The sequence below is a fragment of the Danio rerio genome, chromosome 5 (assembly GCF_052040795.2).
Source record: "Danio rerio strain M-AB ecotype USA chromosome 5, GRCz13ab, whole genome shotgun sequence".
Taxonomy (NCBI): domain Eukaryota; kingdom Metazoa; phylum Chordata; class Actinopteri; order Cypriniformes; family Danionidae; genus Danio; species Danio rerio.
Genome location: NC_141025.1, coordinates 30,897,501 through 30,909,912, shown reverse-complemented (window position 1 = coordinate 30,909,912; position 12,412 = coordinate 30,897,501). Strand labels below are relative to the sequence as shown.

The 12,412-nt window shown below is 36.4% G+C and overlaps 1 protein-coding gene across 1 annotated transcript in view; it reads right to left on the bottom strand.

Moving 5' to 3' along the window:
• The window catches only part of ubash3ba (ubiquitin associated and SH3 domain containing Ba), a 51,131-nt gene that overhangs the window by 13,536 nt on the left and 25,183 nt on the right, over positions 1–12,412 (bottom strand). Inside the window, exons 2-5 of the mRNA XM_087253565.1 lie at positions 6,043–6,096; positions 3,354–3,540; positions 1,009–1,207; positions 641–810 (exon numbers count right to left, since the gene is read on the bottom strand). Of these exons, the coding sequence (XP_087109691.1) occupies positions 641–810; positions 1,009–1,207; positions 3,354–3,540; positions 6,043–6,096 (610 nt within the window). The remainder of the gene's footprint in view (positions 1–640; positions 811–1,008; positions 1,208–3,353; positions 3,541–6,042; positions 6,097–12,412) is intronic.

Below are 12,412 nucleotides of genomic sequence, written 5' to 3'. Positions count from 1 at the left end.
GCCCCCCTGAATTACTGAAATGATTTAATCATTTATAATTTATATTGGAATGAAAACATCTAAGTTACATCATTAATAAACAGTAGTATTGTTGTATATTTTGAACAATATTTGGGTATCACTTTATACTATGCATTTATCTCAGTAATTATACGACTTGGGTAATAACTAGATACTAACCCTGAATCTACCTCTAAATCGAACCTTAACCCATGACACTACTTTATTTTAACAGTACTTTCTTAGGTAAATATATTGTAAATTAATGTACGTACAACCAAAAAATGTCACATGATTGATGTGTGCTTTTCTATTTATTAAAGCTCATAAATTGCACTATGGATCTCTCACTTTTACTTGTTAATAAGTAAATGCTAAAACGCTTGACCCTATCAGACAGTGTTTCTCAACCACGTTCCTGGAGGACCACCAGCTCTACACATTTCCGTGTCTCCTTAACCAAACACACCTGATTCAGATCATCAGCTCATTAGCAGAGACTGAAAGACCTGTAATGGCTGTTGACGGACTAAGGAGACCTCAAAAACATGTAGTGTTGGTGGTCCTCCAGAAATGTGGTTGAGAAACACAGCTACAGGAAGTTATCAAAATAAATAATGGATGACAACAATTAGACCACCTCATGATTGGCGAATCGGATGTCCCGTGAGAGGAGCACAGTCTGCCAGTCACAGCCCAGAGTTATGTCTACACCTTTGGCAAGTTTTTCTAAAGATGCAAGATGATTGGATTGGAAGTGGTAGGCCAGGGTTACATGGAGCTGCTTCTTATGGGGCTCCACGTGAACATCTACATAGAAAAAGAAATGATGTTACATTGAACAAACTCTTCGGCAATACAAGACAGATTTTCTTTCGTGTTTATAAAGCGCACTGAGATTTTAATTGAATTGCAAGAGGTAAGAAGGATGCTTGAAGACTATTGCTCCACCGTGTCATCATTATTTACAGGGAGTCATGCCAATAACAAACACACACACACACACACCTGCTTTGGAAGCTGCTTCAGTAGCAAAGTCTGCAGCGAAGCTCTTAATCACCTCAGCCACCTTTTCTTCCACAAAGAGGCCAATGAAGTTTGAGGATGAGTAGAACTCCAGGGGGAGCGGGGAGGGGAAACGGCCTTTCCAGTTGCCCACCACAGTCTGCAGAGCTTCACCCAGAGCATCCACTTTACCATCTGCACACTACAGGTACAGGAGACAGACACAGTCCTACAGTCATGCAACATAACATAAAGGGCTTTTACAGTACACAGGGTAGTTACAAGAACACCAGGCCTAGTTCCCGGAGAACAATTTCCCCATTTTCCTGGTTGCGTTTAGATCATTACTAAATGTGAAGTAATCTAAGCAAACCAACAGCGACATAAAGGGCTGCGATCAACAAAATTAACAACTGGAGGATGTAGAAGGCCATGATCAAGGCTGTGTTTCCAACCAAAAGCTTAGGCAGCTAACCTGTTGCTTTGCCGTCCTGTCAGCCAGAGACTCTGGAAGCAGAGGCATCTCATCAAACTGATTTCAGACCGATTACGAAGACAACATAATTTGATCATGTACAACAAAATAGAAAAAGCTATGGTGAATTTCTAAGGGAATATTTGCTTACTACAATATTCATTTCTTCTTAGAAATGCCAATAAAAGTAGAAAATGTTGGTCAAAAATTTACAAAAATTATTTATAAAAATTTTAATGGAATGCACAGAATTGTGGAAAATTGAGGGCAGCAAAGAACAAATCTAAGCTGCCTCGGTAGCTACCAAGACTCGAAGTAAAGATGAATTTGGATTTTGATGTCTCTTGAAGTCCCTGGCTTAGAACGCTGGCTTCATTTTAGAGCTTTCAGATGCAGCTATTATGTGTTGTGTCATTTGTTTCATGATAACTGAAATGGAAGAGTGATGCTAACAGCTAGTGATGCGACTGATAAAACAGTAAGGGGGACATGGGGTGCTTTCATAGTAGCACTTTTGGTCCGCACTCAGGTTTGTTTGACGTCAGACAACGGTAGGTTTAGCTAGTGTGAACGTGTCTTCTGAACTCGGGTGCACACCCACGAACCGTACCAGAGTCCACCTGAAAGATGTGGTCTAGGGAACAGTTCACGCAAACTCTGCTCCGGTTCACTTCTGGTATGAATGCAATAGTGCCAAATAGCAGAAGTGAACCGTCAAGTGTACATCAAACTATCATTTTCATAACGTTCATTCGTGTATGTGTGTATGTCTGTATATCACGTACTGTACCTTGCAGACAAGCGGTTTTGAGCCAGGGCAGTCACAGTGATAATAATGTCTGCTTGCATCCTCCAAACACAGCTTCTGCAGACATCACGTGATGTTCTGAATTTTTATAACATTTTTGCGGCAGATGGATGCGAGTCGCTTTCTGTATGTCCAAAATCAAAAGGTTCAGGAAAAGCGAAATGACCGTGATGTGCGTGTGTGTATTCCACACGTGAATTCTACACATCACCCCTAATCCGGTTAACATTGGAGCAGCCATCGGCTGAAGAAAGCGCTCTGACCGGTTATTCAGCAACAAATCAGATCGGATGAGAGCATGTGTGTGACATCGTGAAGGTACATAACAAGCAAGTATTTAAAGCCACGAAAGTTCAGAAAGAGGCTGGCTATAATTTTGCTACATTTCTCAAAAAATTGCAAATGATATGGAATATTATATTATCAGACATATTAGCAAGAGTGAATCCTTCGGATGTGAGTGACACCTACTGTAATAATGGTACTACAATGCTGCTTTGTTTGTTTTGTTTGTCCATGTTGAAAGTTTGATTTACTTTTTGCAAGATGAGAAAACTGCCCACACATAGCAGAAAGACACATCCTCTTGCACAGGTGCAGAACATGGCTCTTGTTTCAGTCAGCTTTTGTCTCTTTGGGATGTTCAAGCATTTTGGTACATGTTACTTATGCATATATTTTTTTTAAATTAGTCCAGTGTTTTGTTTGCATTTGTATTTATGAATAAATTATGTAGCACCGTTGTCTTGTGAGACACCTCTGTATGTCCACACATGTAGCGGAATGACAATAAAGCTTGACTTGACTTGAACACAGTTGGGTTTCATTTTTTGCTAATTGTTTGGCATCAGCTTGATGTGTCCCGGCCCTTACAGAGCCGTGATTAACATTCTCCAAAGCTTCTCTTATGTTTAACAGCTAAAATAGATTTATACAGCTTTGGAACAAGACAAGAATGATAAAAAGTTGACAGAAATTCAATCTGTGAACTATCCCACATACCACTGAAGAACAGTGCTAATACAGACACATATTTGACTGAATATGTTGATAAAGCGCTCTAACCATGAAGAACTGGCAGAGGGTAATGTGAGGGAAGATGTTGTGGGCTTTGTTCTTGCCGCATGTGATGCGACTCTGCTGCCAGAAGTTGGAGAGCTGGTTAAGGAGAGGACCGCTGGGCTTCAGGTAAAGCACATACTCCCTGGGCAGAGGATCATCCAGAAACGGATCATCCACATGGGAGAACAACCTGCGGAAACAGTCAATTATGTCATGTCTGATGCTTTGCCAAGATATTATGAAAAGATGTGCAGCAGTTTCACTTTTGGTTAAAGCAAGGCACTGCAGACTATCGCCCAATCCCAATCAGAGTTGGGTGTAAATGGATAACAGTAACACGTTACTGTAGAACTCATAACATTTTTGTGGAAAGCAGTAATGTAACAAATGACACTTCACATGTATGTAATTTGATTACAGTTGCAAAAGTCAATGTAATTGCGTTACAAATATAATATTAAGAAAAATCAAATGCTTCTTTTAAATTTTCTGTTGCAGCATCAGTTAATCATGCGCTTTAAAATTGTTGGAGAACGCAAGATGAAAAAGTTGCTGTTGAGAGAGGTTGCTTCTTTAGGTGGAAATACTGACATTAGTTTGATTTCATTGAGCGTAAAAACTAAAATCTTGTTGTGAAAGTCAGTCTATGTCCAGTCTAAAAACTGTCGACTGCTTTTAACTCGAATTTTGGAAAAAGTGAATAATGAGAGGATTTTAAGTTTTGGGCGAACTATCTCTTTAGCTCTTTTGAACATGTAAAGCTGCTGTGATCAACCCATTGCAATGTTTTTCAGAGAATATTAAATTATCAAAAGAGCTGCAGTATTATTTTGTATTTTCAAAGGTATATTTTATACGTTTTAAAAGCAACTTCAAAGTAAAGTAATTATTAATTTGATTACTTTTTACATGAAGTAATCAGATTACAATTTGTGTAATAATCAGTCATTTGTAATCGATTACTTTTTAAAAGTAACCCAACACTGATCCCAATTAAATTTTTTACCCATACCCCTTCAAATTTAATCCCTAGGAAATGGGACACCACAACAGCACCTACACGTCTTCATAGGTCATCATTGCAATCTCTTACTTCATATGGGATCGATGATGACGACTGCTGTAGTTATACCAGTTACGTTATTTTTTGTTATTTTTCTTCAGGAAATCACTGAAGGCAACAATATCATGTTATCATAATGATATAATGTGGCAATAAGATCATAACTATACTGTGCATATACACAGTTTCCATATTCATCTATGTAAACACACTAATAAAACATAACATTTAGCGGACACTGTGAAAAAGCTCATTCCCAGCCACTAGACTTTTCTGACAGGGTATTCGAGTGTCATCGAGTGACAGAATGATGTGGGACTACTGTACAGGAGTTATGATTATGCATTATAAATAGTGAAATTATCTAGCGTTTTTATTTTGGTGTTGTTGTTTTTTAAAGCATGGTGGTTTGTTCGTTGTAAAAATTTGTAATAGTGACAAAAATACTAATTTGTGGATCTCCTGACTTCCGTTTGCAGCCGTTGGTGTATTCTGGGAAATGTTCATGCTCCTTGGTTTCGAGTGGGGTCCTGACACATCTCTGTTTCAAGGGCTATCTAGCCCTTCCCCTTAGCCCTACACCTTCAAATTGGGAATTGGTTAAGGAAAAGGGCTAAGGGGTAAAATTGGGATTGGGAAAATTTTGTGAAGTTTTTCCCCATGTACTAAGCCTTAAATCTCCACTTCAGCAGCACTTACAGCAGCAGTTTAACTCATTTATATTCTGAAGGTTATTCATGAGGGATATTTGATTCTACAAAGGTGTTTATTTCTGGCTAGAATTTTTTTCTAATTATGGAGTGATGAGAAAGAAAGATAACCTTCTTTAGAAACTTTTGACTCGAACGTTTCAACAACAAAAAATTAAAAAAAACTGTGACCTAAAAAGACCTAAAAAGTCAGGTTTAAAGTTTAAACCTGACTTAATCCAATGTTCAGATTTTTGTGCTAGAAATGTATGCAAATTAGTGCAGATTTACCTAAATAATTGATCACTAGCATATATAAGCATTTTGTATATGAAATGTTTTAAATACCAAATAATATTTTTTTTTATGATAACTAGTAGTTTGTTGGTTGTCTTTTACCCTTTTCAACTTCAGTGGAACTCAAGCACATATCTTTTTTTTTTATAGGAAGAGTTCTACCAAAAATGAAAATTATTTTATCTCTAACATGCTTTACTTGATCCAAGCCTGTATGGCTTTCTTTCCTCTCGAGAAAAGCTGACACTTCTATAGTGTCTGAATGCCAATGGTTACAAGTTTCCAGCTTCAAAATATCTTCTTTTGTGTTCAACAGAAGAAAGAAACCAATAAAGGCGTATAACCACTCAGTTAAATGTAATGATGTGTACATATTGGGAGCTTTTTCGTTTTGGAGTGTACCATCCCTTAAACAGATCAGCTGTAAACACATTTCCAATTCCCCACCGCCAGAGGGCAGCAGTAAACCATTACAACGTGAAGCTGATTTCATCTGTATAAGTGATCAGGTCTAATGTAATGATTCTAGAATAAAACGCATTACCATTTTAAAGCTCAGAGAGAGTGTGTGTGGCTCAGGGCACAACATGGTTCATGTGCATACGTGTCTGTGTGTGGGTGTGTGTGCACATGCAAAACTCACCAGTCACAGGCTGCTTGTACATTTCTGCCCCCAGTCGAAACCAGAGCTTTTAGCCTGTAACAGAGAGAGAGAGAGAGAGAGAGAGAGAGAGAGAGAGAGAGAGAGAGAGAGAGAGAGAGAGAGAGAGAGAGATCAGCTCAATTGCTGTACTGGTCACAAAATCAATGGCCTTCTTTCCGGAGGATGTTTATCAGTACATTAGTGCTAAGGAGTTTTCTCAGAGATCTGATTTCTCAGAGATGTTCCTCAGTAGTCCACATCTCGGTTTAAGAATATATGGTTTATCGTGCATGAAATCACACTTATGCAGGCTAAGCAAGCTCTGTGATAAGAGTCTAGACCGTCTCCTGAACATCACTGGGAAAGCTGGATAATCACTTATTTATGGACATTTATGAATATTAAAGAGGCTTACTTTTGCAGATTATTTTAAAGAGGGTCATATGAGCCAAAGCAACCTATAAGAGTTGAAGCATACACTGGGAGCAATAAAAGGATGAGTAATATTCCTCAAAAGTTTAGGTATTAGATATAGAGATCTTTATCGCACGAAGAAAGTACAATTATCTATAAATAGGAATATTTTTTATTATGTATACAATATGTATTTTAATAAATATAATATTTTTTAAATTTAATACAAAACAACAATAAAAAAAAATTATGTGTGCCAAATTAGTTTACTGTCACCTATCATTTTTATTTAAAAATATAAAAATAAAATATAAATAACAAAAAATAAAATACCTAAAAATCTAAAAATGTATTGACAAATTTATATTGATAAATACAAGAAGTAATTTTTTTAAAAGGGTACCTACAGAAATCGTAATGTTACAATAACTGAAAAAAAATTCAATCTGTAATATTTTTCTTAAACACTTATTTAAAATAATAAATTTTTCTGATCAAGTCACATGAACGTTTTCTTACCATTTTGTCTAACACAAATAAACATTTGTAATTAAATAATAATAATAATAATAATATTTAATGTTTTTTTATTGTTTCATTGCAGATAAATGCAGGTTTGGTGAAGTGAACCTTTTTAAAAAAGCACACCGACCTAATTAAGTTTAAACGGTACATAATATACACTTAACTTAAAAAAATAACTCATTGGACAAAATCTATTTAAATTTAATAAATTTATTTAGCAACAGCTAAAAGACTATTTACACAATTAAATGCAATCGAGTCGATCCAACATGATTTTATCAAATAAAAGTTTATTTTATAGTTTTTATTTTTACTTAAACTCAAAGGTCTGATAATATCATGCATGTCTACTATGTGTTGAACATTTCAAAGTCTCTTAGTTTTATTTAAAGTTATCCTTAATGAACTAAAACAGCCATTTTAAGCATATTTCATGAGTTACAGTTGATTGAGACGCATTTTAGGACAGTTATTGCTCACTGAGCAAAGCAACAAACCAATTTTGTGTAAATTAAGCTGCCAACACCCGAAGCATGGGCGCTTTAGCAAGGTGGTAATCTCAAAACTCAAAGCATTACATAAAAATCTTCAAAATCTTCGAAATAAAGTGAAGATTAAACTCTTACAAGTCGTTGTATTAACTTTCAACACCTTATATTACTTTTATTGTCAACATTTCCCTCTCTTAAATCAATCCCACAACAAACTACAAATCCCCTAACCCAGAAGTTGGACCAACACAAAACGCTTAAGTGAACTTATTGGTTTACAAATTTAAGTGGACCGAACATAAAACAAATAAATTGACCAAAGAAATGACAAGAATTGTGTTGTTGTATCTCATTTTAAATAAGTAGTTGAGACAAGCAGCAGTAATCTTTTTTTTTTTTTTTTTTTGAGTGTATGCTATATTTCAGGAGTGAAAGAAACACCCTCTAAATTTACCACCACTGCATTTCACAAATGTACACCCAGCCCGACTCATTTAGCAGGTGTCTGCCTTAAAAAGATCAGTGTGGAAAATAATATCTCTTGGTCTGTGGTTTGAAAACTGTGATGAAAAAGGAAATGTCGCTGTCTCTCTCAGTTCATAAAACGCTCCCCACAGTCTCCTCTCTGTCTTGAGTTCTCCTTTATTCTTGGTTTTTCATCATACAGAACTCAAAGGCGTAATTAAAAGCTATCTGACACCTATACAGAACAATAATTTCACAAAGTCACAGTCAGACCCCCTTTTATTTGTGCAAGGCCTCTCTATTTCATGCGCGCACACACACAGCTTGAAGAAGTCCATTATTGGTGGGGATAATTACATAATCTTCTCATGTGTAGGATGATAATATTTCCTCGGTTCACATCTATACTGCAAAACGACATCTAATCCAATCTAAGGTCACGCTAAACGCACTATGTCATTTCCTCGTGTGTCAGCTGACATCTCGAAGGCTTTTTTTTTCATGAGCCAATTAAATTATCCTCTAAATCTAATTAGTGTCTTTTTATAAAAGCTCTAAAAATCACACAGTCTGACTGACTCTCAGGGGAAACGGATCTGTCTGAAAACTTGCAGTCAAACTGAAAACGCAGCCTGAGGTTTGAAGAAAGCAGAAAAAACAAACAAACTAAATTACAAAAAGCTGAGTTTTTTGATAAGTGATGAGTATTTAGTGGAAATACAAACTGCTGTGGAGACGCATTCAGTCTCACGTGACCGCCGACATTCAGTTTCCACTAGCTCAGGATCGGAAAAAGTGATTCACAAACTGATATGGGAAATACTACGAATGAACCAGAGTGACATTTGACTACGAGGCTATAGACGTGCTTTTCTCACACCTAACAAAAAAGGCAATGACAAGACTCAAGAACAGAGAAGTCACACGTCAGAGATCAGGGAAATGCAGATTATGCGGATTGTTCAAAGTACAGGAAGCCTTTGCTGATCACACTATACTTATCAGACAATGTACTGTATCAAAGCATCACAAGCAAACAAACCTTAATGTTTACTGGATCCAATTCTGCTTGTTGTTGCAAATGTTAAAGAGTCTGCATCATAAAAGTATAATAAAGTATAAATAACAGTTGAAAAGTAGTAGGTATAGGACAATATGGTAATAAAACTATATTATAGGTTGTGTTTTTTTTAAAGGTAACGTGATGACAAAACTGAGCATTTTTAAGGCTCTTTTATCCAGTCTTCAGTGTCGCATGATCTTACAGAAAACAGTTGATTCAATCCATTTTTTTTACTCGTTTCAAATGTCAGAAACTTTGCCTCAAACTTTTAATACAAATAATTCATATACACAATATAAAAACACAAATATACATAAACATACTCTCACTGGCCATTATATTAGGTACACCTAACTAGTACAGGGTTAGACCCACTTTTACCTTCAGAACTGCATCAACACTTGTGGCATAGATTCAATAAGGTACTGGAAATATTCCTTCGAGATTTTGATCCATATTGACATAATAGCATCACAAAGATGCTGCAGAATCTCCCGTTCCACCACATGGCAAAAATGCTCTATTGGATTGAGATCTGGTAATTGTGGAGGCCATTTGTGAACAGTGAACTAATTGGCATGTTCAAGAAACCAGTCTGAGATGATTCACGCTTTATGACATGGTGTGGAAGCAGCCTTCAGAAGATGGGTACATTGTGGTAATAAAGGGATGGACATGAGGTACAATACTGAGGTATGCTGTGGCGTTGGCATGATGCTCAATTGGTACTAGTGTGCCAAGAAAATATCCCCCACACTATTACACCACCACCAGCAGCCTGAACCGTTGATACAAGGCAGGATGGATCCATGCTTTCATGTTGTTAACCCAAAATTCTGACTCTACCATCTGAATATTGCAGCAGAAGTCGAGACTCATCAGACCAGGCAACATTTTTCCAATCTTCTTTTGTCCAATTTTAGAGAGCCTTTGGGAATTGTAGCCTCAGTTTCCTGTTCGTAGCTGACACAAGTGGCACCCCGGTGTGGTTTTCTGCTGCTGTAGCCCCTCCGCCTCACGGTTTGACATGTTGTGCATTCAGAGATGCTCTTCCGCATAGCTCAGTTGTAACAAGTGGTTATTTGAGTTATTGTTGCCTTTCTATCAGCTCGAACCAGTCTGGCCATTCCCCTGTGCCATCAACAAGGCATTTGTGCTCCCAGAATTGCCTCTCACTGGATATTTTCTCTTGTTCGCAACATGCTCTGTAAACCCTAGAGATGGCTGTGCATGAAAATCCCAGTAGATCAGCAGTTTACGAAAAACTCAGACCAGCTCGTCTGTCACCAACAACCATGCCACGTTCAAAGTCACTTAAATCACCTTTCTTTCCCATTCTGATGCTCGATTTGAACTGCAGCAGATCATCTTGACCATGTCTGAAAAACCTAAATGCATTGACTTGCTGCCATGTGACTGACTGATTAGAAAAATTGCGTAAACTAGCTGTTGGACAGGTGTACATAATAAAGAGGCCGATGAGTGTATACACATACATTTACATATACACACACATACAAAATTAGAGTAATGTTAAATGTCTAAATGTATGAGTGTTCAAATTTATTTATGATTATTCATATTTATTTTCACACTGCTACGATTAAATTACCCAATTCACCACTACACAAACGGCCCTGCAGTTTCTTCACAAGCCCGACCTTCACTTCAACAAAATAAATCAAATCATTTTGTGGTAGACAAGTGTAGCTCAGAATTTGTAATTTGCAATAGATACAGTACATATTTATCATATTTACATTTATACATCGTTTCATGTTCAGGATTATATTCATGCGCTACTTTTTCATGCATTTAGCATCCTTGGTTATATTTAAAAAAAATAAATAATTACTGCAAAAGTCACCAGTGTATGCATTTTTGTGTGTAGTAATCCAGTTCACAGTCTCCGCACAGCGCTCAATTACTCTATATTTAGTTAGGCTTCCCAGAGAATATGGTCATCAAGCCAGCTAGCCCTCAGGGCCCAGAGCCACAAAGCATGCTGGGATGGGGAAGCCCATGATGCACGGCCATATGGCTATGAATGTATAAACATATATGCACAATTACCCCCAAAAACACTGCAAAGATCCACACATGCCATGTATACATTCACAAGCTAAAAGCGTATGAGGAACCATGTACTGTATGTATTGCCAAACTGTGTTCAAAGACTGGATAATCACACGCACACACAAACTCCGGACATGAACACACACACCATATGGCATAGTTTATGACATCCAAGCATGGTGAGACACATATTCAGACTTTCATACATGCATGATCAAGTTCAGATGCCTGTGCAGTCACGCATTCACATATGTATCATTGGTTGTGAGAGTCTAAAAATAAAATAAAAGATAGTCCCTTTTAAATATCCCAGTGCAGAAAGATTGCTTCAATCACACGAGGTGTGTTTTATAAAAATGTACAAAAAGGGGGTGTCAAGTAACTGTACAAGATGTGTATTGTTATAGCAGCAAAATCCCCTTTAAAACGCAAAAAACACCACAAGGAAACTTTTTGTTTATATGCAAGTTAATATGTAAAGGAATTACAACAGAATCTTTTGTTAAGGAAATACCAACTGAAGACATTCGAAGTAGGACTGGAGTTAAAGAACAGGGTGGACCTGTTAAAGACTTGTATGATTGTTAAAAAAAAAAAATTCAGTCCAAACCCCAAATGATATTCATGAAATGACAATGATGTTCATTAAACGTCTATTACGATGCCATTTAAACTTTGACAAGGAATATGATACAGGTTTCAGATCTGTTTAACCCAGAAAGGGCGGTTGTCATGTATAGGTAAGAAACCACTTCAAAAGTTTTATTTTCTCTCTCTTTCTACAGCAGCAGACCCAAACTGTGTGTGTGTGTATTTATACATGAATACATAAATATACACATTACACTTATATATATTATGCAAATACCAACTTCTATCTTGGATGTACTTTTTTGCTCCAAAAAAAAAAAAAAATTATATATATTATATACACACACACAATTACGAACAGACAAGAAAAATATTAAATTGTGATATATATATATATATATATATATATATATATATATATATATATATATATATATATATATATATATATATATATATATATATATATCACAATTTAATATTTTACTTGTCTGTTCGTAATTGTGTGAGAAATTTGACCTATTTTAAACAAAACAAACATTTAAAGGGATTAACAAACTCTACGATTACACTTTCAAGACATCACACCACCCACACACAGCACGTTCATCACATATACATTCACAAACACACAAGTGAGGCCACACACACACACAGTATATAACAACTCCTATACTCCTAAACACAAACATTTGATCTGTATAATGAAAATATGTAAAAATAGTTCTGCATCCAGGGTCCTACA